Source organism: Rhinoraja longicauda, chromosome 37 (genome assembly GCF_053455715.1).
Source record: "Rhinoraja longicauda isolate Sanriku21f chromosome 37, sRhiLon1.1, whole genome shotgun sequence".
Taxonomy (NCBI): Eukaryota; Metazoa; Chordata; class Chondrichthyes; order Rajiformes; family Arhynchobatidae; genus Rhinoraja; species Rhinoraja longicauda.
The window spans coordinates 9,388,463-9,411,887 of NC_135989.1; the positions used below are offsets into that span (position 1 = coordinate 9,388,463).

The 23,425-nt window shown below is 47.1% G+C and overlaps 1 protein-coding gene across 4 annotated transcripts; it reads left to right on the plus strand.

Moving 5' to 3' along the window:
• Positions 1-39: 39 nt before the first annotated feature.
• On the plus strand, positions 40-14,605 carry LOC144610486 (protein Dr1-like). 4 transcript variants are annotated; one of them, XM_078429218.1, is made up of 5 exons: positions 70-89; positions 5,905-5,993; positions 6,098-6,515; positions 8,460-8,623; positions 12,551-14,605. In XM_078429218.1, exons 3-5 carry the CDS (start codon positions 6,293-6,295, stop codon positions 12,686-12,688), a joined length of 525 nt encoding a protein of 174 aa, XP_078285344.1. In that variant the 5' UTR covers positions 70-89; positions 5,905-5,993; positions 6,098-6,292; the 3' UTR covers positions 12,689-14,605. The 4 variants fall into 4 exon arrangements, with proteins under 4 accessions (XP_078285345.1, XP_078285344.1, XP_078285347.1 ...); XM_078429220.1 differs by lacking the exon at positions 70-89 and adding an exon at positions 128-145; XM_078429219.1 differs by lacking the exon at positions 5,905-5,993 and having other exon boundaries at positions 40-89.
• Positions 14,606-23,425: the final 8,820 nt, after the last annotated feature.

Consider the following 23,425-nt stretch of genomic DNA (forward strand, 5'->3'; position numbering starts at 1 on the left):
TTTTTTGAAAATCGGTTACCCCTGGAAACGGAAGTGGCGCTGGCAGCGGCTTCCGGTGCGGGTGGAGCGGCTCCTGGAATGAAAAAATGGTAAAGATCGCGGGAGAGGGAGACGTGAGAGTCCCGGAGTGACGCCGGGGGAGGCGGTAACTGCGGAACCCCTCTCCTCCCCGACCCCGACCCCCCCCCAACACAGCCCTCCCCTCTCCGACCTCCCCCCCCCCCGGCCAACCCATTACTTCCCGTCCCCTCACGACAACCCCACCCTCCCATCGACAATCTCCCCTTCCTCCTCCTCCTCCTCCTCATATCCCTTCATACTGCATCGACCCCATCCTCTCATCGACTTCAACCCCACCCTCCCATCGACAATCTCCCCTTCCTCCTCCTCCTCATATCCCTTCATTACTGCATCGACCCCATCCTCCTATCCACTTCAACCCATCCTCTCATCGACTTCAACCCCACTCTCCCATCGACAATCTCCTCTTCCCCCTTCTACCCCTTCATACTGCATCAACCCCATCCTATATATCACATCAGCCCCATCCTCGCATCGACTTCAACCCCACCCTCCCAGCGGCTTCAACCCCCCTCTCCCAACGACTTCAACCCCACCCTCCCATCGACAATCTCCCCTTCCTCCTTCTACCCCTTCTTACTGCATCAACCCCATCCTGCATTTCACATCAACCCCATCCTCCCCCCACATCAACCCCTTGCTACCCAAGACATCATCATCAACCCCATTCTCCCATCGACAATCTCCCCTCTTCTACCTCTTCCAACTGCAACAACCCCATCCTCCCTGCATCCCAACCACCCAGATCAACCCTTCCCTTCACAACAATCCCTCACCTGCTCCTTTTACCCCATCCTCTTACTCGTTCCCCCTCCCCACGTTATCCCTACCCTCCCCTCCCACATTAACCCCACCCTCCTTCCTCCCTCTCACCCACATCAATCCTTTACTGTCATAACAATTCTCCCCTCTCCTCCTTCTACCCCATCCTTCCCCAAATCAATCCCTTCTCCCCCCCCCCCACAAACCTTGCATCCTTTCCCTTACATCAACCCTATCCTGTCTTCCTCATATCTCTTTATCCAAGTCAAGCCCATCCTCCCTTCCCACCACATCCGCACCTTCCCCCTTTTCCTACCCCTTGCCACCACAATAACTTCCCCTGCCACATTGACCCCATCCTCTCCCCTTTTACCCCTTCCCACAACATCAATCCCTTCCCCTTCTACTGATCCATTCACCACATCTATTCACCATCCCCCAAATTTTTCCACTGCTATTGCTACTACCCACAAACCCCTCCCCATCACTCCAATTCATCTCCTACCCTCAGTGCATTTTACCTCCCCCATCACTGAACCCTGATTACATTTCTTCAATTTCTTCCTTGACTGTCATTTGAACGCGTACAATCTGCTTGTTGGCAATTTCTTCCTCCCCTCCGGCTCGACTTGCTGAGTATCTCTAGCAGCTTGTTTTATTTATTTTCCAGATCTGTAGTTTTTGCATCGCCAATCTCCTTGTCTTTTCCCGACAACTCTGATTCCATATATTACCCTAAGGCAACTCCTCGTATCAGCTACCTTGCAAAGTCAATCACCTACGGAAACCTTTCCCAGTCATTCCAACCTTCACAGAGACATTTCCCCACCAGTGCATATCTGTATATTCCATCTGACGGCTCCTCATCCCTTTCCCAGCAGATTCCTGATCTCCTCTCCCCTCCCCTCCCCTCAACTCACCAGCTCTTTCTGCAAACCAATGTCCCCTCCTGTCCTTCCACAGCTCTCACTCAACTGCAACAGCTTTTCTTCCCCCGCTCTCAACCCCCTCAACTGTCGGGCCCTCAGGCCTGTCCCACGCCAAACTCTCCACAATTAGCTACAGCACCTATTCCACACGTTTCCACACTGACACTCTACCATGTAGCTTCAATCAAACTTCCTCTTCCACAAAACATTCTTCCCGAGCACTGAAAAACTCTTGTACCTCACCCTCAAATCACTCCTTCCATCCTCAAACATTGCCTCCACTGTGCAACACACCTTTCTTCCAAACACCTCCCCTCCATCCTTCCTTTCCAACGCTCCCGCAAAACACCTCCATTCCATCCCCTTCAGCCCTCCCGTCCCAGGCCCTCTCTCCAAACACGCCTCCAACACCCTCTGCCTCCCAACTCAACATTATTTCTCATCACCAGCACACTGAGCCCTGTGGCCCACCAGGAAATTCCTGTCCCAACACCCTCTTCCCCCAAATACTCCTCACCATCTCCAGTACCCCTCCCTCTAACACTGCCCTGCATTCCCAACACTCCTCTCTCAAAATACTTCCCTTCCAGCCAGAACAAACCACCCCTCCAAATACTACTACTTCACCTCCAGTATTCTTCCCGCCACGCTCAATTTCTCTCCTCTCCAAATGCAGCCTCTAGACGCTGAACAATCCCTCCCTCCAAAAACTCCATCCCCAACACCCCCCCCTAAACTCTCCCTCTCTATCAAACAACCCTTCCGTCCAGACACTTATCTTCCGCTCCCTGAAACCCCTCCCTTCACACACTCCGCATCCACTCCCAACATCTTCTCCCTCGAAACACTTGACTCTCCATTGCCTCTCCAACACCCATTCCCTCCAATCACCCCACCTCCACCCCCAACTCCCCCTCCCACCAGACACTCCTTCACCCCCAACCCCCACCTGTCTTTCCACCCTCAGCACCCACTTGCAACAAACAATCCAAATCCACCCTGTAAATCCTCACCCTCCAAAAACACCAACTCCACCCCGCACATTGTCTCCCTTCAAACCCTTTCTCCCCAACCACAAACCGCTTCCTCAAGACACTGCTCCCCCACCCACATTCCCTCTCTCCAAACACTTGCCCTCCATCCCAAACACCCCCTCCCTCCAATTACTCCCCCTCCACCTCCAATACCCCCTCCTTCCAAATACTGCCCCTCCACCTACCAAACAACCTCCTTCCAGTCACCATCTTCTCCCACAACGCCCCCTACCCCTCCACTCACTCCCTTAACACTCCCCTCCCTCAAAACACTCTCACCCCACCCACGCTCTCTCCCTAAACCCCGTCTCTCCAAACATAACAGCTTCCCCCTTTCGCTCCCTCCGAGCATTACTCCTCCCTCCAAACTCATCCCCGCCACCCGACCACCCTCTTCTTCCAAACACTCTCCTCACAGCCCCAAATCCCCTCTGTCCGAACACTCCCCTACCACACCCAACCCCTTTCACTTCAAACAGCTCACCTCAATGCCCAGCGCCCTCCCTCCAACCTCTCCACTTCCACCCCCAAAGCCCTTTCCTCCAGATACTCCACCTCCACCTCCAACGCCCCCTCCCTCAAAACATTTCCCCTATGGCCCCAACCTGTCCCCTCTCCCTGCAATCCCATTGCAATGCCCTCTCGTCCCTTGTCCCCTCTCCCTCCAACATGGCCTCCCTCTGTATACTCCTTCTCTATCCCCAACACCTATCCCCACCTATCACTCTGCCTCATACCCCAACTCACCCTCTCCACCCCATCACCAGCTCTCTCCAAATCTGCTCCCTTCGCCCCAGTTCTCGCTCCCTCCGAATGTTCAGGCTTCCTTCCGATCCCATTCGCCCAATGTCTTCATCTATCCAAACAACGCTCTTCATCCAAACAACCCATATCCGCAAATGCTACCCACCACTTCCACCTGCCTCTCCTCCAAATTGCCCTGCTCCAACACAATACACTGTCCCGCCAACACTCCCCCTCCATTAGAACAACATTCCCCCTCCACCATAGCACTCCTTCTCTACCCTCAGCACTCCATCTCTTCAAACAATCCCCCTCTACCTCCCTCTAAACACTCCCCCTCCCTCCAACACAACCCAACAAACAAACCCCTTCCATCCCCGACAACTACTTTCTCGAATTACTCCTCTCCCAGTCCCTGTAGCCCATCTCTCCAAATGCTCCCCCTCGACCCACAGCATCCCCTCCTTCTGAAAACGCCCCCTCCACCCTCATCTCACCCTCCCTTCATACAACTCCACTCCGCACCCAACACACCCTCCCACCCAATGCTCCCCCTCCACTCCCAATACCCTCTCCCTCCAAACACCCCCTTACACTCCCAGCTACCCCTTCCACCAAACACCCCCCCTCCACCCCCAACACCGCCTCCCTCCAAACAAACCCCCTTCACTCTCCCCCTTCAAACCATTCCACTTCCCCCTGATCAAACCCTCTCTCTATACACTCCACCTCCCCCTCCAAAACTCCTTCCCCGCAACCCCTCCCTCCAAACATTCATGCTTTGTTCCAATCCCCTCCCTTCAAACACCCTCCCGACATCTCCACCCATCCAAACTACCTTTTCCAACCAACTCATCTCCTCTGTGCAAAAAACCTGTGTCTGCAAACTGTACTCCCCGCCCAACCCCACTCTCCTCCCCAAATTCCTCCCTACGACACAGCAAACTCTCCCTCCAACACTCCCCCCCCACTGCCAGTACCCCATCCCACCATATGCACCCCCTCTGCCCCCAACACCTCCTCCCTCTAAACTCACCCCTTCCATCCCCAACCATCTCTGCCCGAAACCACTCCCACTGCACCCCATCTCCCCAAACTCTCCCCATCCGCCCCCAACCCACTCTGTCTCCAAACTCTTACCATCTATCCCCAACAACCTCTCCCTCCAAACTCTCCCCCTCCACCCCATCCCTCTAAATACTCCCCCTCCACACCCAAGTCGCCCTCCACCGACAACACCTCCTCCACCCCCAACAACCCCTCCATCCAAACTCTCCCCTTCTGCCCCTGGTCTCCAAACTCTTCCTCCCCTTACATCCCCTCTCAACAAACACCTCTGCCCCAACACCTCCTCCCTCCGGGCACTCCACTCCCAACACTCATTCCCTCCAAACAATCCCCCTCCACCTCCAATACCGCCACCCTACAAATTCTCCCGTTCCACCCCTAATAGCCCTTCCAAACTCTTCCCCTTGAATGCCAGTAGCTCCTGCAAATTCTACCCATCTGCCCCCAATAGCCCCTCCAAGGTCTTCTCCATCCTCCATAAATCCTCCCTCCAAACATATCCCCTGAAACCCAACACTGTCCCCCTCCAAACCCCCTAACATCCTCTCCCTACGATCACTGCCTTCCCATCTCTTGCATCCTCATCCCATAAAAGATATTCCTCTCCATTCTGCAGCTGCATCACCATTTCCATCCATGCACTCCACGTCCACCACTAACATCTCCTGCCTCCAATCATTTCCCCTCCCCCCCAATCCTCTCACCCTCTAAATATACCTCCACCCCAGCATCCTCTCCCTCCAAACATCCCACCGCCAACCTTCCTCCATCACCACTTCTCCCATCACTTCCTCTCCATCCCCATCCTCTTACCACGCTCTCTGCATCCCAATACAGTCTAACATCCTTTCCCCCAACATCCTCTCCCTCCAAACATTCCCCCTCCACTTGGTAACCTCCAAACACCCGCCCTTCATCCATTGCACCCGTTCACTCCCTCATAACTGCCTCGCCCCAAACACTCCCTGTCCATCCACTCTTCGACCATCCCCCCATCCATATCACGCTATACTTTCCCATTTTATCCTTCCTCTCCAAACGTGTCCCTTCACTCTTTCCCCAACACTTTCCACCTCCTTCTGCAAACATTCCTCTTTCCCTCCAAACATCCCTCCCACCCTGAAAACACTCCTCCATCTTCTAAAACTCCCCCTCCTAAAAATACTCTTTCTTTCCCCCCTTCTCCTATATTTTCTTCCACATATCTCCCCATGTCCACTTGACCCTATTCCCTGCTGCTACCTTCCTTTGCCTCTCTGCTCTACCTGACTTCTCTCTCCCACAAGCTGTTGTGAAACTACGTAGGTTCAGCTGAATCAAACCTATCTTAAACACAAGGCTACCCACTGCAGCTGAAGCCACTGAGTTTCTCTAGGTCTGTTTGCTTTATTCACACTATTGTCTGTGAATATTATTGATTAATTAATTGTGCAATTGTGCAGGCTTTCATATTGAAATGTCTTTTGTTTTGCTTTTCAGGATATCGGGAGCATATTTTAATCCTCTGTTCCATGTGTTCAGCTATATTTTGCTGTTAGATCTTATTGGATCAAACAGTGTTGTGGATCAGATTTACGCAGGCTTGTGTATTTGTGTGACTTGGCACATCCATATCTGAATTGGGACAGCCCTTTGAAAACAAACCTCAAAGAATAACAAATGAAATAAAGGAGTATGGCCTCGTCTTCCGGCAACAATGACGAAGACTTAACTATTCCAAGAGCTGCCATCAACAAGATTATCAAAGAGATCCTACCCAACATCAGGGTCGCGAATGACGCCAGGGAGATGGTGGTGAACTGCTGCACGGAGTTTATTCATTTACTATCCTCAGAAGCAAATGAAATCTGCAGCAAGTCTGATAAAAAGACCATTTCACCTGATCACACCATACAAGGTACGTTATTCACATCACCTCTGCAGATTACTATTTAGTTTAGTTTAGGGATACAGCACAGAAATAGGCGCTTTGGCCCATCAAGCCTGAGGTGACCAGCGATCCCCGTACACTAAGTCCATCCTACACACTAGGGATAATTTACAATTTTACCGAAGCCAATTAACCTTCAAACCTGTTCGTCTTTGGAGTGTGGGAGGAAACCAGAGCACCCGGAGAAAACTCGTGCAGTCACAGGGAGAACGTACAAACTCCGTACAGACAGCACCCGTAGCCAGGATCGAACCCGGGTCTCTGGCGCTGTAAGACAGCAACTCTACCACTGCGCCACCGTCTTGTACTTCTGTTTGAATATAATCTCGAATTAAAAAATAGCTTGCATTTTCTGATGTAGAAACAAGGAACTGCAGATGCTAGTTGACAAAACAAAGACACAAAGTGCAGGAGTAACCCAGCATCGCTGGAGCACATGGACAAGGGACGTTTCAGGTTGGGACCCTTCTTCAGACTGATTCTGCCTGACCTGCTGAGTTACTCCAGCACTTTATGGCTTTTTTTTGTTGTTGTAAACCATCATCTGCAGTTCCTTCAGACTGAAGAAGGGTCCTGACCCAAAACGTCATCTACCTCTGTTCGGCAGGGATGTGCCTGACCCACACGTTATTCCAGCACTTTGTCTTTTTGGGGGGATTTTCTGACAGTGCACTGCATGACCATTCTATCGCTGTGGCTCAATGAGATAATTTTCACCTGAGTTAGAAGACCCTTTTTCAGAGATTAACTCTCAACTCATGTTCCATTCGAGTACCAAGCAAGCAGTTCACTCTCTGTGCCATTGCTGGGCTAAAACACCAATCACGGCCACATCTGCTGCTTTGTCATCGAGTCATAGAGTGATACAGTGTGAAAACAGGCCCTTCGCCCAACCTGCCCACATCGGCCAACAAGTCCCAGCTTCACCAGTCCCACCTGCCCACACTTGGTCCATATCCCTCCAAACCTGTCCCATCCATGTACCTGTCCAACTGTTTCTTAAATGTTGGGATAGCCCCTGCCTCAACTACCTCCTCTGGCAACTTGTTCCATACACCCACCACCAAATCTTTTACCCTTCAACTTTCACCCTTCTTCTGGTCCTCGATTTACCTACTCTGGGCAGGAGACTCTGCACCTACCCGATCTATTCCTCTCATGTTTTTATACATCTCCATAAGATCACCCCTCATCCTCTTGCGCTCCAAGGAATAGTCCCAGCCTACTCAACCTCTCCCTATAGCTCAGACTCTCTTGTCCTGGCCACATCCTCGTAAATCTTCTCTGTACCTTTTCCAGCTTAACAACGTCTTCCCAATAGCATGGTGCCCAGAACTGAACACAATACTCTAAATGTAGCCCCACCAACGTCTTTTACAACTGCAACGTGACCTCCCAAACTCTGCACTCAATATTCTGACTGATGAAGGCCAATGTGCCAAAAGCCTTTTTGCCCACCCGATCTCCCTGCGACTCCACCTTCAAGGAACCATGCACCTGAACTCCTAGATCCCTCTGCTCTACAACACTCCCCAGTGCCCTACCATTCATTGTGTAGGTCCTGCCCATGTTAGACTTTCCAACATGCAACACCTCACATTTCTCCGCATTAAATTCCATCAACCATTCCTCAGCGTACCTGTCCAACCGATTAAGATCCTGCTGCAAATTTTCACAACCATCTTCACTATCTGCGAAACCACCCACTTTTGGTTGGTGTTAGAATTTCCCTGTGGTGCCGTGCGCTAGATGAAGTCCTCCTGTTCCCTCGGCTAACATTCACTCTGACAAGTAGGAATATTTTGAAACTGGATGGTTACATGTAAGTTAATTGTCAATAATCTTAACTCGGAGCAAATTCTCATTGTCGGTAAGAACGTCAAAAGTTTTTATTATTATCTCGGAACACAGCTTTGGAAAGTTTAGGCTTTGGGTCGTACATAACTGAAGTGAAGGAAGTTCTACGAGAATGCAAGACAGTCGCCCTTGAAAGGAGGAAAGCCAATTCTCGTCTCGAGAAGCTGGGGATCCCTGAGGAGGAACTGTTACGTCAGCAGCAAGAATTATTTGCAAACGTAAGTACACCACTTTGAGGCACAAGAGACTTGTTTCTTCTCCATTCAGTTTTATTTTAACCAAATCTCACAACTGACATTTTTTTGCCACCTTTTCTTTCGAGTAAAAAAAAGTTATAAAACCTGAGCTTAATATCGTTTGATGTTTTCTTTATTTCCATTATCTTATCTCCAACTGCTTTGCTTGTATTGTGAACTGTTTTTCTATACTTCCCATCTTAGTTCTCAATGGGAGCAAAACCAGCCAAATGAGTTTCTCCATGAGCTATGATTGTGGAGGTGTTTGTCATCCTTGCATTATCAGTGGTTTCTTCTGGGACTAAAGATTGGTGAAGAGCTATTTCATAATATGGATTGGTTCAGGAGAAGGCCATTTAACTTGTAGCACCTGTAGCTGTGAAAGCGCTCCAGATAGTTTCATTCCCTCGCTCTTCTCCTTTGTACTGAACATTGAAAGATACAGCATGGAAACCGGCCCTTCAGACCACCAAGCCCATGTCAGCCATTGATCACCTGTTCATACTAGTTCTATGTCACCCCAATTTCTCATCTGCAGGCAGTTTATAGCAGCCAATAAACCCACTTTCATTGACTCTTGTTCCATCACCTTCTCAGATATTGCTGATCATATCTCGCTGGGCCAAACAAAATTGGCTCATATCCCCTGTGTTCTTTTGCCAATTGGCATAAATCTGTATCATCTAGCAATACACTTATCAAAGCACATTAATTCTGAGCAATTTAATTTAGTCTCCCAGTATTAGTCTCACAGTCAATGGATGACAATCACAGATCTTCGCATTCATAACAAAAATGTTCAGCTATCCCAGACCATTCTGGTACATCTGTTCTTCACTCTTGTTTCATTTCCATTTAATTATGCTGCAACCGCAAACTGGTGAGGAAGGAACTGCAGATGCTGGTTTACACCAAAGATAGGCACAAAATGATGGAGTAACTCAGCGGAACAGGCAGCATCCGAAATGTCGCCCATTTCTTCTCTCTCGAGATGCTGAGTTACTCCAGCATTTTGTGTCAATCTACAATATCCTGGGTACTGATTAGGACTGTGGCTGTTTACATTTCTTCTAATTATATTTCCCACTTTGCGGCCAGACTCTCTGGAGTCTGCAAGCATTGTCATCACTGCCAGCTGCTATTGCCTCTCATTTCGCTGAGTCAACCACATATACTTACGGTAAGGTAACCATGAGTCTATTCTTGCCAAGACATTAGCTGTGCTAATGGGGCAGGAAATTTATATCTTTCCAACTTATTTATATGTGGTTAAAAACTGGTGAAGAAAATATGGTAACTTTATTTTCCTCTCCATTTTAGATTGACAATGCCACACAGCCATTTTGATTGAAGCCTCTTCCTGTGCACTCCCATCCAGTGCGCACCCATTTCTCCCACTATCCTGTTCCTCTTTTCCCTCCCCCTTGATTTCTATTTCATCTCTCTTCTCTCCTTATCTGACACCCTTTTGTCTCCTTTTCATCTTTAGCCTTTGTCCACCCATCTGTCAAACCCTCTCGCCCTGTATAAACCTATCACTTGCCAGCTTTTGTCCTGCCCACGTCTATTTTCCAGCTTTCTGACCCTTACTGGGTCAGAATTAGTCTGAAGAAGGCTCCTGACCTGAAACGTCGACACAAAATGCTGGAGTAACTCAGCGGGACAGGCGGCATCTCTGGAAAGAAGGAACGGGTGACATTTTGGGTCAGCTCAGCGGGACAGGCAGCATCTCTGGAGAGAAGGAACGGGTGACATTTTGGGTCGAGACCCTTCTTCAGACCCAAAAGGTCACCCATTCCTTCTCTCCAGAGATGCTGCCTTTCCCGCTGAGTTACTCCAGGACTTTGTGTTTTGTTATATGAATAGTCACTTTTCCTTCTTTGGTTTGGCTGGAGCTATCGACTCAAATTGATGACCAGTTCTTGGGTGCAAGTGTTGATTGTGCTGGCTCAGTTATTGCTTAGTGCCACATACCGCACAGTTTGTTTATGAAGTTCATTGATGAAATGTTGCTCTGAACTGATTGATTCCTGATCCCTGTCTGGTCAGCTTGACCTACATTTTGCTGTCGAGGTCATTTCAATTAGGGTGCTTGTATAATGAGCGGACAATGTTGTGTAGTGGTTGGCTCACACTAGTGCTGCCAACAGATTTTGTTTAGCTACCTAGTTTTAGACTCTAGAAATACAATGTCGATGCAGGCCCTTTGGGCCACTGAGTCCACGATGACCAGTGATTTTCCCCATACACTAACACTATCCTACACACTAAGGACAATTTTACATTTTTTACTGAAACCAATTAACCTACAAACCTGTACATCTTTGGAATGTGGGAGGGACTGGAGCACCCAGAGAAAATCTACGTGGTCACAGGGAGAGCGTACAAACTGCGTACGACAGCACCCGAGGTCAGGATTGAACCTGGGTCTCTGGCGCTGTAAGGCAGCAACTCTACTACTGCGCCGCAGTGCCATCCCTAGGGCCTAGGTTGAGAGGCTTATAGAAACATAGAAAATAGGTGCAGGAGTAGGCCATTCGGCCCTTATAAACTCCATGTAGGTGAAAATGTTGCGAGGAATTAGATACTGAGTAGATTTGAGATGAGGATGGAATCAGATTTATTGTTAGTGCTGACTAATCTATTAACAGCAACTGCTGCGTGACCATATTAGAGTTTTGTGAACTTCATAAAGAGATCTTTCATATCCTTGGGACGTCCCAGAATAATTTATAGTCATTTGAATGCTTTCGAGGATGAAACCTAAGAAATCCAAGAGTCAAATTCTATCACAAATAGCAATGAGTTAATGGACAGGTAATCTGGTACACTGATGTTGGTGGAGGAACCAATATGTAGAACAACAGGAAGAACTCTTGCTCTGAATCAAAATAGCGCCAAGGGATCTAGTGTGTTTTCCAGAAGATGGCTCCTCTGATTGTGCAGCACTCCCTCAGGTTGTCAAGGGTCAAGAGTGTTTTATTGTCATAAGACCAAGTTGGGCCCAAACCTCTCCTGCATTAGTGCAGCACCCTGTCCTCCCGTCCTCCCCTCTCTCCTCAACCTCCCCCCTCCCCTCTCCCCCACTCCCCCCTCCTCCCCTCCCCCTCCCCTCCTTTTAAACTTTAAACGTGAATACCTTTAAAAATATAAGACCAATTTCAATAAAACTACTTGCATTATCACTAAAGTGACAACGGTGAGTAAGGTGGGCCTAAAATTGTCACGCTATCGTGTACCGTTTTGGCTGAAGTTCAGTCACAAACAAGATAACAAACGAGAGTTTTAGTATATAGATGTCCCAAACAGAACAATAAAATTCTTACTTGCAGCATCACAGTAGACATAATATTCTGTACACGATGTAATAAATGAAAAAAAAAGTTCAGTATTAATATACATACACATATAAAAACAAACAATAGTAGTGCAACAAGATAAAACCGGTGCCCCCAAATCTATGTAGTTCAGAGTTTTTTTGGAGGTTGCAGCGTTTAATAGCCTGATGGCTGTAGGGAAGAAGCTGCTCTTCAAACTGCATGTTGCAGGCTCAGCTCTTCCATGCTGTATACAAGATGTATTCAAGAAAGAGTTAGATATAGCTCTTAGGGCTAATGGAATCAAGTAATATGGGGAGAAAGCAGGAACGGGGTACTGATTTTGGATGTTCATATTGAATGGTGGTGCAGGCTCGAAGGGCCGAATGGCCTACTCCTGCACCTATTTTCTATGTTTCAATTCCAAGCAAGATGCCAATCCATGATAATCCCATTTGCCTGCATTTGATCCTTATCCCTCAAAACTTTTCCCATCCATACCGTCGATCATCACGAATCACCATCTCCACCCCTGCGCTACAGCGAGGGATCTCTGTTGTGAACTGGCCTGATTGTGTCAATTTTCCCTCAGGCTCGACAGCAGCAGACTGAACTGGCGCAGCAGGAGTGGCTGCAGGTACAACAGGCTGCTCAGCAGGCACAGCTTGCGGCAGTAACCTCCAACAGAGCCGGCTCCTCACAGGACGAGGAAGAGGAGGAAGACGCCTAAACATGGCTCGGCCATCTTGCCTCGGCCATTTTGTAACCCTCTCCCATTGATGTACACCCAGCCTTGAATCAAAATGGCGACACAGATAGTTATTGACTGAAGGATGCCTCATCCCCTCAGCTGGAGACTGAAGTACCAGCTGTGAAATTTTAAGCAGACTATTCTCAAAGAGGGAAGAAAAGATATTGTGCATTTGGACTTAACCTCTTCAGAAATACGATGCTGTCTGAGTTGAACAATCTGCATGCATGGACCTGCAGACCGTGATCTTTTATATATTGGTTAATTGAATTTAAATGTTAAATGGAATTAAGTTCCTCTTGAACTTATTTTGTGGGTTTTATTAATGTTAGGTAATTGAGGACTGTTGCCTTGTTTCCAGTTATGATGTAATTAAAGTGGAGTCGGCATCTCTTTGAATGTGAACATGATCCTATATGTATGTGGAGTCACAAAAGGAACTGCAGATGCTGGAATCTTGAGGAAAACACAAAATGCTGGAGGAACACAGAGGATCAGGCAGCGTCAGTGGAGGAACCCAATCTGAAGAAGCGTCCCGAACGGAAACATCGTCTGCTAATTTCCTCCACAGATGTTGTCTGACATGCTGAGTTTCTCCAGCACTTTGTGTTTTGCTTGGTAAATGTACATACCTTTTTATTTGTTGTCATCCTGATTTTCCTTCCCTGTATTTACCATAACTATGTTTCATATGGTGGTCACTATTTTAAAGTTTCTCAGTCAGTGTGCATCATTGGCTAAACCTAAAACATTCCTATCCCCAATCTCCAAAATGAAAATGCCAAATTACTGGTGCATTGTCTTCAGCTGTAGTATGGTCTGCCAGGCCACATTAAAGATCTGTCATGTAAAAGGACTTCACTTTATGTAAAATGATTTATCTTAATTACTGCAGCTTTTCAAACCAGGAGTACATCAAACTGGATATCCTCATATACCTCCATGTTATATTTCACCTGCCTTCATTTACTTATCCCCTCTCGGTCCCCACTTTAAATTCTCTTTGCATCCTTCTCAACCACATAGTGACTGGTTGCATTACAGCCCGGTTCAGCAACTCAAATGCCCAGGAACGCAGGAGATGGCCGAGCCATGTTTAGGCGTCTTCCACCTCTTCCTCGTGGGCGGCACGGTGGCGCAGCGGTAGAGTTGCTGCCTTACAGCGAATGCAGCGCCGGAGACTCGGGTTCGATCCTGATTACGGGCGCCGTCTGTACGGAGTTTGTACGTTCTCCCCGTGACCTGCGTGGGTTTTCTCCGAGATCTTCGGTTTCCTCCCACACTCCAAAGAAGTACAGGTTTGTAGGTTAATTGACTGGGTAAAATGTAAAAAAAAAAAAAAAAATTGTCCCTAGTGTGTATATGATAGTGTTAATGTGCGGGGATCGCTGGGCGGCGCGGACTCGGTGGGCCGAAGGGCCTGTTTCCGCGCTGTATCTCTATATCTAAATCTAAAGTGGTGGACACTGTTCAATTCGTCATGGGTACTGACGTCCCTTCCATCAAAGGGATTTATATGAGATGTTGTCTCAAAAATGCAGCCAGCATCATCTAGGACCCACACCACCCTTGCCATGCTCTCATTTCAGACCCGCCATCTGGGAAAAAGGAACAGGAGTCTAAAAACTCTACTGTTCAGGTTCAGGAACAGCTTCTTCCCAAAACCACCAGACTGTTGAACACAACGAACTCCAACTAAACTACGAACTGCCTTGGTTGCACTCGGGACTTTGGACTTTGTTTTGTTTTTGCACTGTGTTGGGTTTCCTTTTCTTTTTTTAATTTTATGCTTGTTTATTATATTATCTATTGAGTATTGTGTTTACAACTGTTGTGCTGCTGCAAGTAAGGATTTCATTGTTCCGGTGCATTTGACAATAAAACACTCCACTTGAACACCAGCATTAAGCTTTGCATCATTAGCAAACTTTTATATATTACAACACGTCTTGCTGTGAAGAAATTGGTTGCCACATCATATCCCATGTGCCATGCCTTTGCCTATTTCCCTTAACCTCTCAAGTAATTCATTCGATACATAGATTATGTAGAGCTGGGGAACTCACTTGCCCATAGCTCCTGTCTGGAAAAATGTCCTGTTCTTTCCTACCTCTTATTGTCCCTTTTCCAATCCTTCATCCATGCCAGCACAATTATACCTCTATGTGCGACACCTCAGCACCGGGCTTCTGAAAGACCAAATACACTCCATCCACTGTTTTCTACTCATTGCAACTTCAAAACAAAATTTAGCAGGCAGGTGAAATGTGATGTTATGATTTAACTCCATGTTTGCTCTGCCAGATAGATAGAACTCTTAATGATAGGGCAGTCAAGGGATATGGGGAGAAGGCAGGAAAGGGGTACTGATTGTGGATGGTCAGCCATGATCACGGTGAATGGCGGTGCTGGCTCGAAGGGCCGAATGGCCTACTCCTGCACCTGTTGTCTATTGATTCTATTATTATTTTCTCTGTCCTGTTAACACATCCTTAATTATAGATTCTGGCACTCTCCCTGCTAATGTTGGAGCAACTAATCTGAAGATCCCCCATTTTCTCCATCTCCTTTCTGTGATAGTGGAGTGTCCTTTGCTACTTTCCAAACTGAAGGAACCATTCACGAATCTATTGTGTTCTGAAGGACAACAATCAGCCTTAATTTTCAAAACCTTGGGATCTAGATCATCAGCTCCTAATTTTGTTTCATTAATGTCTTCAATTCTCCTATCTGGTAGACCTATGGTGTCATTGAGGCCTTTCATGTCTTTCTCTGCCATGGATATTTGTTTCCAGTACAAAAATCCCTAAATTTATTGAAGAATTAATAATGAATCCAATTGTTAGTTTAGTACAAAGTTCTTTGCACAGAAGTCATTGTAAGTGGAACTCAAGAGGCAAAGAGTGTTTAATTGTCATATTTATTGACAACAGAACATGGACATTTTTATTTGTAGCAGCTTAACAGGCATGTAAATGTAATACGCTCGGATAAAAAATACAATAATCCAAAAAGAAATTATAACCATAATACTAGGTAACCATAATAGTGCAGAAACCAAAGTCCGTAGTGCGACCAAGAAAGTCCATAGAAGTTCGTAGTTGCTGAGGTGTGTAGTCCTCATGTAGCTGGGCAGAAGTTGTTTTTGAACCTGATTGTCACTGCTTTCAGGCTTCTGTACACTTGGATTTTCAGGCAAGGTTGCTGGTTAGTAATCGGGAATGAGAATGGTGTTTTCGCTTTAATCCCCTCGGCTTCAGTGAGGGAAGTGCAAGGTACTGTCGTATGTTGAAAGACTGGAGCGACTAGGCTTGTATACAATGGAATTTAGAAGGATGAGAGGAGATCTTATCGAAACGTATAAGATTATTAAGGGGTTGAACACGTTAGAGGCAGGAAACATGTTCCCAATAGACAATAGACAATAGGTGCAGGAGTAGGCCATTCAGCCCTTCGAGCCAGCAACGCCATTCAATGCGATCATGGCTGATCACTCTCAATCAGTACCCCGTTCCTGCCTTCTCCCCATACCCCCTCACTCCGCTACCCTTAAGAGCTCTATCCAGCTCTCTCTTGAAAGCATCCAACGAACTGGCCTCCACTGCCTTCTGAGGCAGAGAATTCCACACCTTCACCACTCTGACTGAAAAAGTTCTTCCTCATCTCCGTTCTAAATGGCCTACCCCTTATTCTTAAACTGTGGCCCCTTGTTCTGGACTCCCCCAACATTGGGAACATGTTTCCTGCCTCTAATGTGTCCAATCCCCTAATTATCATATGTTTCAATAAGATCCCCCCTCATCCTTCTAAATTCCAGTGTATACAAGCCTAATTGCTCCAGCCTTTCAACATACGACAGTCCCGCCATTCCGGGAATTAACCTAGTGAACCTACGCTGCACGCCCTCAATAGCAAGAATATCCTTCCTCAAATTTGGAGACCAAAACTGCACACAGTACTCCAGGTGCGGTCTCACCAGGGCCCGGTACAACTGTAGAAGGACCTCTTTGCTCCTATACTCAACTCCTCTTGTTATGAAGGCCAACATTCCATTGGCTTTCTTCACTGCCTGCTGTACCTGCATGCTTCCTTTCAGTGACTGATGCACTAGGACACCCAGATCTCGTTGAACATCCCCTCTTCCTAACTTGACACCATTCAGATAATAATCTGCCTTTCTATTCTTACTTCCAAAGTGAATAACCTCACACTTATCTACATTAAACTGCATCTGCCATGTATCTGCCCACTCACACAAGCTGTCCAAGTCACCCTGCAGCCTTATTGCATCTTCCTCACAATTCACACTACCCCCCAGCTTAGTATCATCTGCAAATTTGCTAATGGTACTTTTAATCCCTTCATCTGTCATTAATGTATATCGTAAATAGCTGGGGTCCCAGCACCGAACCTTGCGGTACCCCACTGGTCACTGCCTGCCATTCCGAAAGGGACCCATTTATCCCCACTCTTGGCTTTCTGTCTGTCAACCAATTTTCTATCCATGTCAGTACCCTACCCCCAATACCATGTGCTCTAATTTTGCCCACTAATCTCCTATGTGGGACCTTGTCGAAGGCTTTCTGAAAGTCGAGGTACACCACATCCACTGACTCTCCTCTGTCAATTTTCCTAGTTACATCCTCAAAAAATTCCAGTAGATTTGTCAAGCATGATTTCCCCTTCGTAAATCCATGCTGACTCGGAATGATCCTGTTACTCCTATCCAAATGCTCAGCAATTTCGTCTTTTATAATTGACTCCAGCATCTTCCCCACCACTGATGTCAGACTAACTGGTCAATAATTACCTGTTTTCTCTCTCCCTCCTTTCTTAAAAAGTGGGATAACATTTGCTATCCTCCAATCCACAGGAACTGATCCTGAATCTATAGAACATTGAAAAATGATCTCCAATGCTTCCACTATTTCTAGAGCCACCTCCTTAAGTACCCTGGGATGCAGACCATCAGGCCCTGGGGATTTATCAGCCTTCAGTCCCATCAGTCTACCCAAAACCATTTCCTGCCTAATGTGGATTTCCTTCAGTTCCTCCATCACCCTAGGTTCTCCGGCCCCTAGAACATTTGGGAGATTGTGTGTATCTTCCTCAGTGAAGACAGATCCAAAGTAACGGTTTAACTCATCTGCCATTTCTTTGTTCCCCATAATAAATTCCCCTGCTTCTGTCTTCAAGGGACCCACATTTGCCTTGACTATTTTTTCCTCTTCACGTACCTAAAAAAACTTTTGCTATCCTCCTTTATATTATTGGCTAGTTTACCCTCGTACCTCATCTTTTCTCCCCTTATTGCCTTTTTAGTTCACTTTTGTTGCTCTTTAAAAGAGTCCCAATCCTCTGGCTTCCCACTCTTCTTTGCTATGTTATACTTCCTCTCCTTAATTTTTATGCTGTCCTTGACTTCCCTTGTCAGCCACAGGTGTCTCTTACTCCCCTTAGAGTCTTTCCGCCTCTTTGGGATAAATTGATCCTGCAACCTCTGCATTATTCCCAGGAATACCTGCCATTGCTGTTCTACCGTCTTCCCTGCTAGGGCCTCCTTCCAGTCAATTTTGGCCAGCACCTGCCTCATGCCTCTGTAATCCCCTTTGCTATACTGTAATACTGACACTTCCGATTTTCCCTTCTGCCTTTCCATTTGCAGAGTAAAACCCCAATGTTGGGGGAGTCCAGAACAAGGGGCCACAGTTTAAGAATAAGGGGTAGGCCATTTAGAACGGAGATGAGGAAAAACCCTTTCAGTCAGAGAGTTGTGAATCTGTGGAATTCTCTGCCTCAGAAGGCAGTGGAGGCCAATTCTCTGAATGCATTCAAGAGAGAGCTAGATAGAGCTCTTAAGGATAGCGGAGTCAGAGGGAATGGGGAGAAGGCAGGAACGGGGTACTGATTGAGAATGATCAGCCATGATCACATTGAATGGTGGTGCTGGCTCGAAGTGCTTTTCAATTGTGTATTGTCGATTGTCTATCAGTTCTTGTCTGATTCTGTCCAGGCAAAAAACCTAGATGAAAACATCCTCAGAACATCTCTAAACATCTTATTCCTTACACTAAGTCAATGACCTCTTGTGTTAATCACCTTTGCAGTGGAGAAAATTTGGAAGAAAGGAGTGGGTGGCACAGTAGTGCATCTGGGTCGGCACGGTGGCGCAGCGGTAGAGTTGCTGCCTTACAGCGCTTGCAGCGCCAGAGACCCGGGTTCGATCCCGACTACGGGTGCTGTCTGTACGGAGTTTGTACGTTCTCCCCGTGATCGCGTGGGTTTTCTCCGAGATCTTCAGTTTCCTCCCACACTTCAAAGACGTACAGGTTTGTAGGTTAATTGGCTTGGAGGAGCCAGCGCTGCCGTCGCAGCTGCGGCTTGCCTGCAGTCCGTCTGTCTTTTGTGTTTTTTGTTGTTTTTGTATGAATTGTAGTTTTAATATGGTGTAGTGTTTGTATGTTATGTGGGGGGGAGGGGGTGGGAGGGAACGGGAACTGTAAAAAATTCTCTCTGTGTCGTGTCTCCGTTCCCGTTGCGGCCTACCACCGGCCATGCACCTGGGACCACCTGGGGCTCTGGTTCGCAGAGCCCACGGCCCGGACTCACCACCTGCGGCACTGGCTGCCTGCGGATGCTGCAGGAGCGGCTGCGACTCGTCTCCGGAGGCTCCGGCGCGGGCCACGTGGACGTCGGAAGCCCGCAGGCCCCTGGGTGGGGGCCGACATCGGGAGCTCCGGCAGCGGCAGAGGCAGCGTGTTCGCCCGCTCCGAATCGCGGGGCTTGGGTCAGCCCGCCGCGGACCTTTCACCGTCCGGCGCGGCCTGGAATAGGCCGTGGACCTTTCACCGTCCGGCGCGGCGCTCCAATGTCGGGAGCCCCGACGTGGCAAGTTAAACAGCCTGACCTCGGGAGAAGACGGCAGGGAAGAGAAAAGACATTCTGGCCTTCCATCACAGTGAGAAGGGACTGGAGGAGACTCACTGTGATGGATGTTTCTTTTGTTTGGTGTTAGTGTATGATTGTATGTGTTATTGCATTTTTATTGATTATTCTTATTGGTCTTAGTGTTTCAACTGCGGGTAATGTTTCATTTCACTACACATTTATGTGTATGTGACAAATAAACGACTATTGACTATATTGATTGACTTGGTGCATATGTAAAATTGTCCCTGGTGTGTGTAGGATAGTGTTAATGTGCGGGGACCGCTGGTCGGTGCGGACTCGGCGGGCCGAAGGGCCTGTTTCTGCGCTGTATCTCTACACTAAACTAAACTAAGCTGCTGCCTCACAGTGCCAGAGACACAGTGTCAGTTCAATACTGAACCCGGGTGCTATCTGTGTGAGGGTTGTTATGTTCTCCCAGTGACCGCAAGAATTTCCTCCAGGTGTTTCGGATTCCTCCCACATCCCAAAGACGCGCGGCTTCTGCAAAAATTTGCCTCATGAAAGGGGCTGGATGAGAAAGTGGGCTCACATAGAACTAGTGTGAACAGACGATTGATGATTGGCGTGGATTCAGTGGGCTGCAGGGCCTGTTTCCATGCTGCGTCACGAAACTAAACAAAAGAAAAAATTCAATTCTGTTGAGGTTGTTGGCACAGAAAAAAAACTTGACATTCTGGTTTGCAACAGGTTAATTCATCCAGAGGAGGGCAGTTTGCCTCGCCATCTCCAGCAGTGGGAAATCGTACAACATTTCCTGAGTCACCCAACAGAGAGCCCTGCAACACAAGGTAGTCTAGTTTAATTTAGTTTATTGTCACGTGTACCGAGGTCCCCAGTGAAAAGCTTTTTGTTGCATGCTGACTAGTCAGCAGAAAGACAATACATGATTACAATCGAGGCATTTACAGTGTATAGATACATGATAAGGGAATAATGTTTAGTGCAAGGTAAATTTTAGATTTTAGATTTAGAGATACAGCGCGGAAACAGGCCCTTCGGCCCACCGAGTCCGTGCCGCCCAGCGATCCCCGCACATTAACACTATCCTGCACACACTAGGGACAATTTTTACATATTACCCAGTCAATTAACCTACATACCTGTACGTCTTTGGAGTGTGGGAGGAAACCGAAGATCTCGGAGAAAACCCACGCAGGTCTCGGGGAGAACGTACAAACTCCGTACAGACGGCACCCGTAGTCAGGATCGAACCTGAGTCTCCGGCGCTGCATTCGCTGTAAGGCAGCAACTCTACCGCTGCGCCACCGTGCCACATGTAAAGTCTGATCAAAGGTAGACCAAGGGTCACCAATGAGGTAGATCGTTGTTCAGGGCTGCTCTCTAGTTGTGGTAGGATGGTTCAGTTGCCTGATAACAGCTGGTTTTGAGGACAATGATGGAATTAGTTTGTCAAGACCATATGCTCAGTGAGATTCATTGACCACAATTGGAAGATGCTAAATCTGTGGATTAGGTTAAATCTTGGTTTATTGAACCCAAGGGTGCCTCCAACTGTGCTTCCACTATTCCTACTACTTCCATTTAACATGTTTAATGTGATTTTTTCTTTGATAATTCTTTGTCAAAACCAGCTGTTGTCAGGCAATCAAGCAATCTTTCCAGGTGAGGCAGAGGTTCACCTGCACCTCCTCCAACCTCATCTATTGTATCCGCTGTTCCAGATGTCAACTTCTCTACATCAGTGAGACCAAACGCAGGCTCGGCGATCGTTTCGCTCAACACCTCCGCTCAGTCCGCCTTAACCAACTTGATCTCCCGGTGGCTCAGCACTTCAACTCCCCCTCCCACTCCCAGTCTGACCTTTCTGTTATGGGCCTCCTCCATTGTCATAGTGAGTCCCACTGCAAATTGGAGGAACAGCATCTCATATTTTGCTTGGGCAGCTTACACCCCATCGGTATGAACATTGATTTCTCTAACTTCAGATAGTTCCTCTGTCCCTCCCTTTCCCCTCCCCCTTCCCAGTTCTTCTACTACATCCTATCTTTGTCCCGCCCCCTCCCCTGACATCAGTCTGAAGAAGGGTCTCGACCCGAAACGTCACCCATTCCTTCTCTCCTGAGACGCTGCCTGACCCGCTGAGTTACTCCAGCATTTTGTGATACAGAAAGTAAGATCTGTTTTAATCCCAATTATGAGCAATTTTCATGAAAACGCAGCAGTGGTCAGCTATGTTTAGCTTCCTACAAAAAACTTATAAATATATTTAGTTTGCATTCATCCCTTTTATTTTTGAATTTTGAATCATTTCAGTAAACATCGAAGGTATTTATTTCAGTAAACATCGAAATAAGTGTGCACATACCCACACAAGATTATAGTTAATCCTTGTAAAAGTATTCATTTCCACCTATGTTTGCAGAGACTGCAGGATAATAGTTTATCTTTCTTAGACATTTAATTGTAAGTTGCAGATGCCATTTATACCTTTGCCTTCTTGACTGGTAGATAGAGAAATACATCAGGGAAATAGCGCTTTTGGTCACGGAGTCCATGCTGACTATCAACCACCAATTTACACTAATCCATCCTTTAATCTCTCTATATTGTTACCAATTCCCCACAGATTCTACCACTTACCTACATACAAGGGGCAATATAGAGGGCCAATTAATTTACCAACCTGTGCGCCTTTGGGATGTGGTGGAAACCAATGCGGTCACAGTGAGAACGTGCAAACTCCGCACAGACAGCACATGAGTTCATGGTTCAACCCGAGTCTCTGGCACTGTGAGTCAGCAGCTCTACAAGTTGCGCCACTGTGCTGCTCATCCAATGTCAATAGCAACATTAGGGGTTTCAGGTTTTTTTTTAGTTTTTATTTTCCGTTCAGTCATTTGGTTCAACATTCTAAAAGAAACAGGAGTAAGTGTAGTTAATTTGCCTCTCACATCTGCTCACTATTCAGCAAGAAAATATTTTTCCTTTTCGAAGGTGGGGACTGCGGATGCTGGTTTACAAAAGAAGACTCAATAGACAATAGGTGCAGGAGGAGGCCATTCGGCCCTTCGAGCCAGCACCGCCATCCAATGTGATCATGGCTGATCATTCTCAATCAGTAGTCACTCAATGTGACCCGGAGTAACTCAGCGGGTCAGGCAGCATCTCTGGAGACCATGGATAGGTGACGTTAAGGGTCCCGACCTGTAACGTCACTTATTCATGTTCTCCAGAAATGCAGCCCAACCCGCTGACTTACTCCAGCACTTTGTGTCTTGTTTCTATCTTTTACCTAAGTGCCACTTCCTTGCACGAAACTCATCCTTACATGCCTCTAATATCCCCATAATCTATTGATTTCTGCCTTGTATATGGACAGTGACTGAATGTTCCAAAGATTCACTCCCCTCTGTGTGAATATATTGACCCTATCTCAGTTCTGAACAGCTGACTCCTTATTTTGACCCCAGCTTCGACACGACACTGCATCAACCTCGTAAAACCTCTTCAGAATTTTGTGACTCGATGAAATCAGCTTTACTTTCTTTCAAAGACATTATACGACCAGTCTTCTTAACGTTCCCTCTATTGTTGCGATTTTTGATTTTCCTTTCAAATATTTAACTATTTCTCTTTTCAACGCTTTTACCGCTACCCTATCTCCACTATGCATTCCTAAATGTAATCCGTCACGGGTGAGAAAGATTTTCCTCGTATCGTCACTGGTGTTTAGCCAATCTCCTTAAATCTAATCCTTTTGATCTCAATGCAATCAGTTAAATCTTTATCCATTTTCCTCAGATA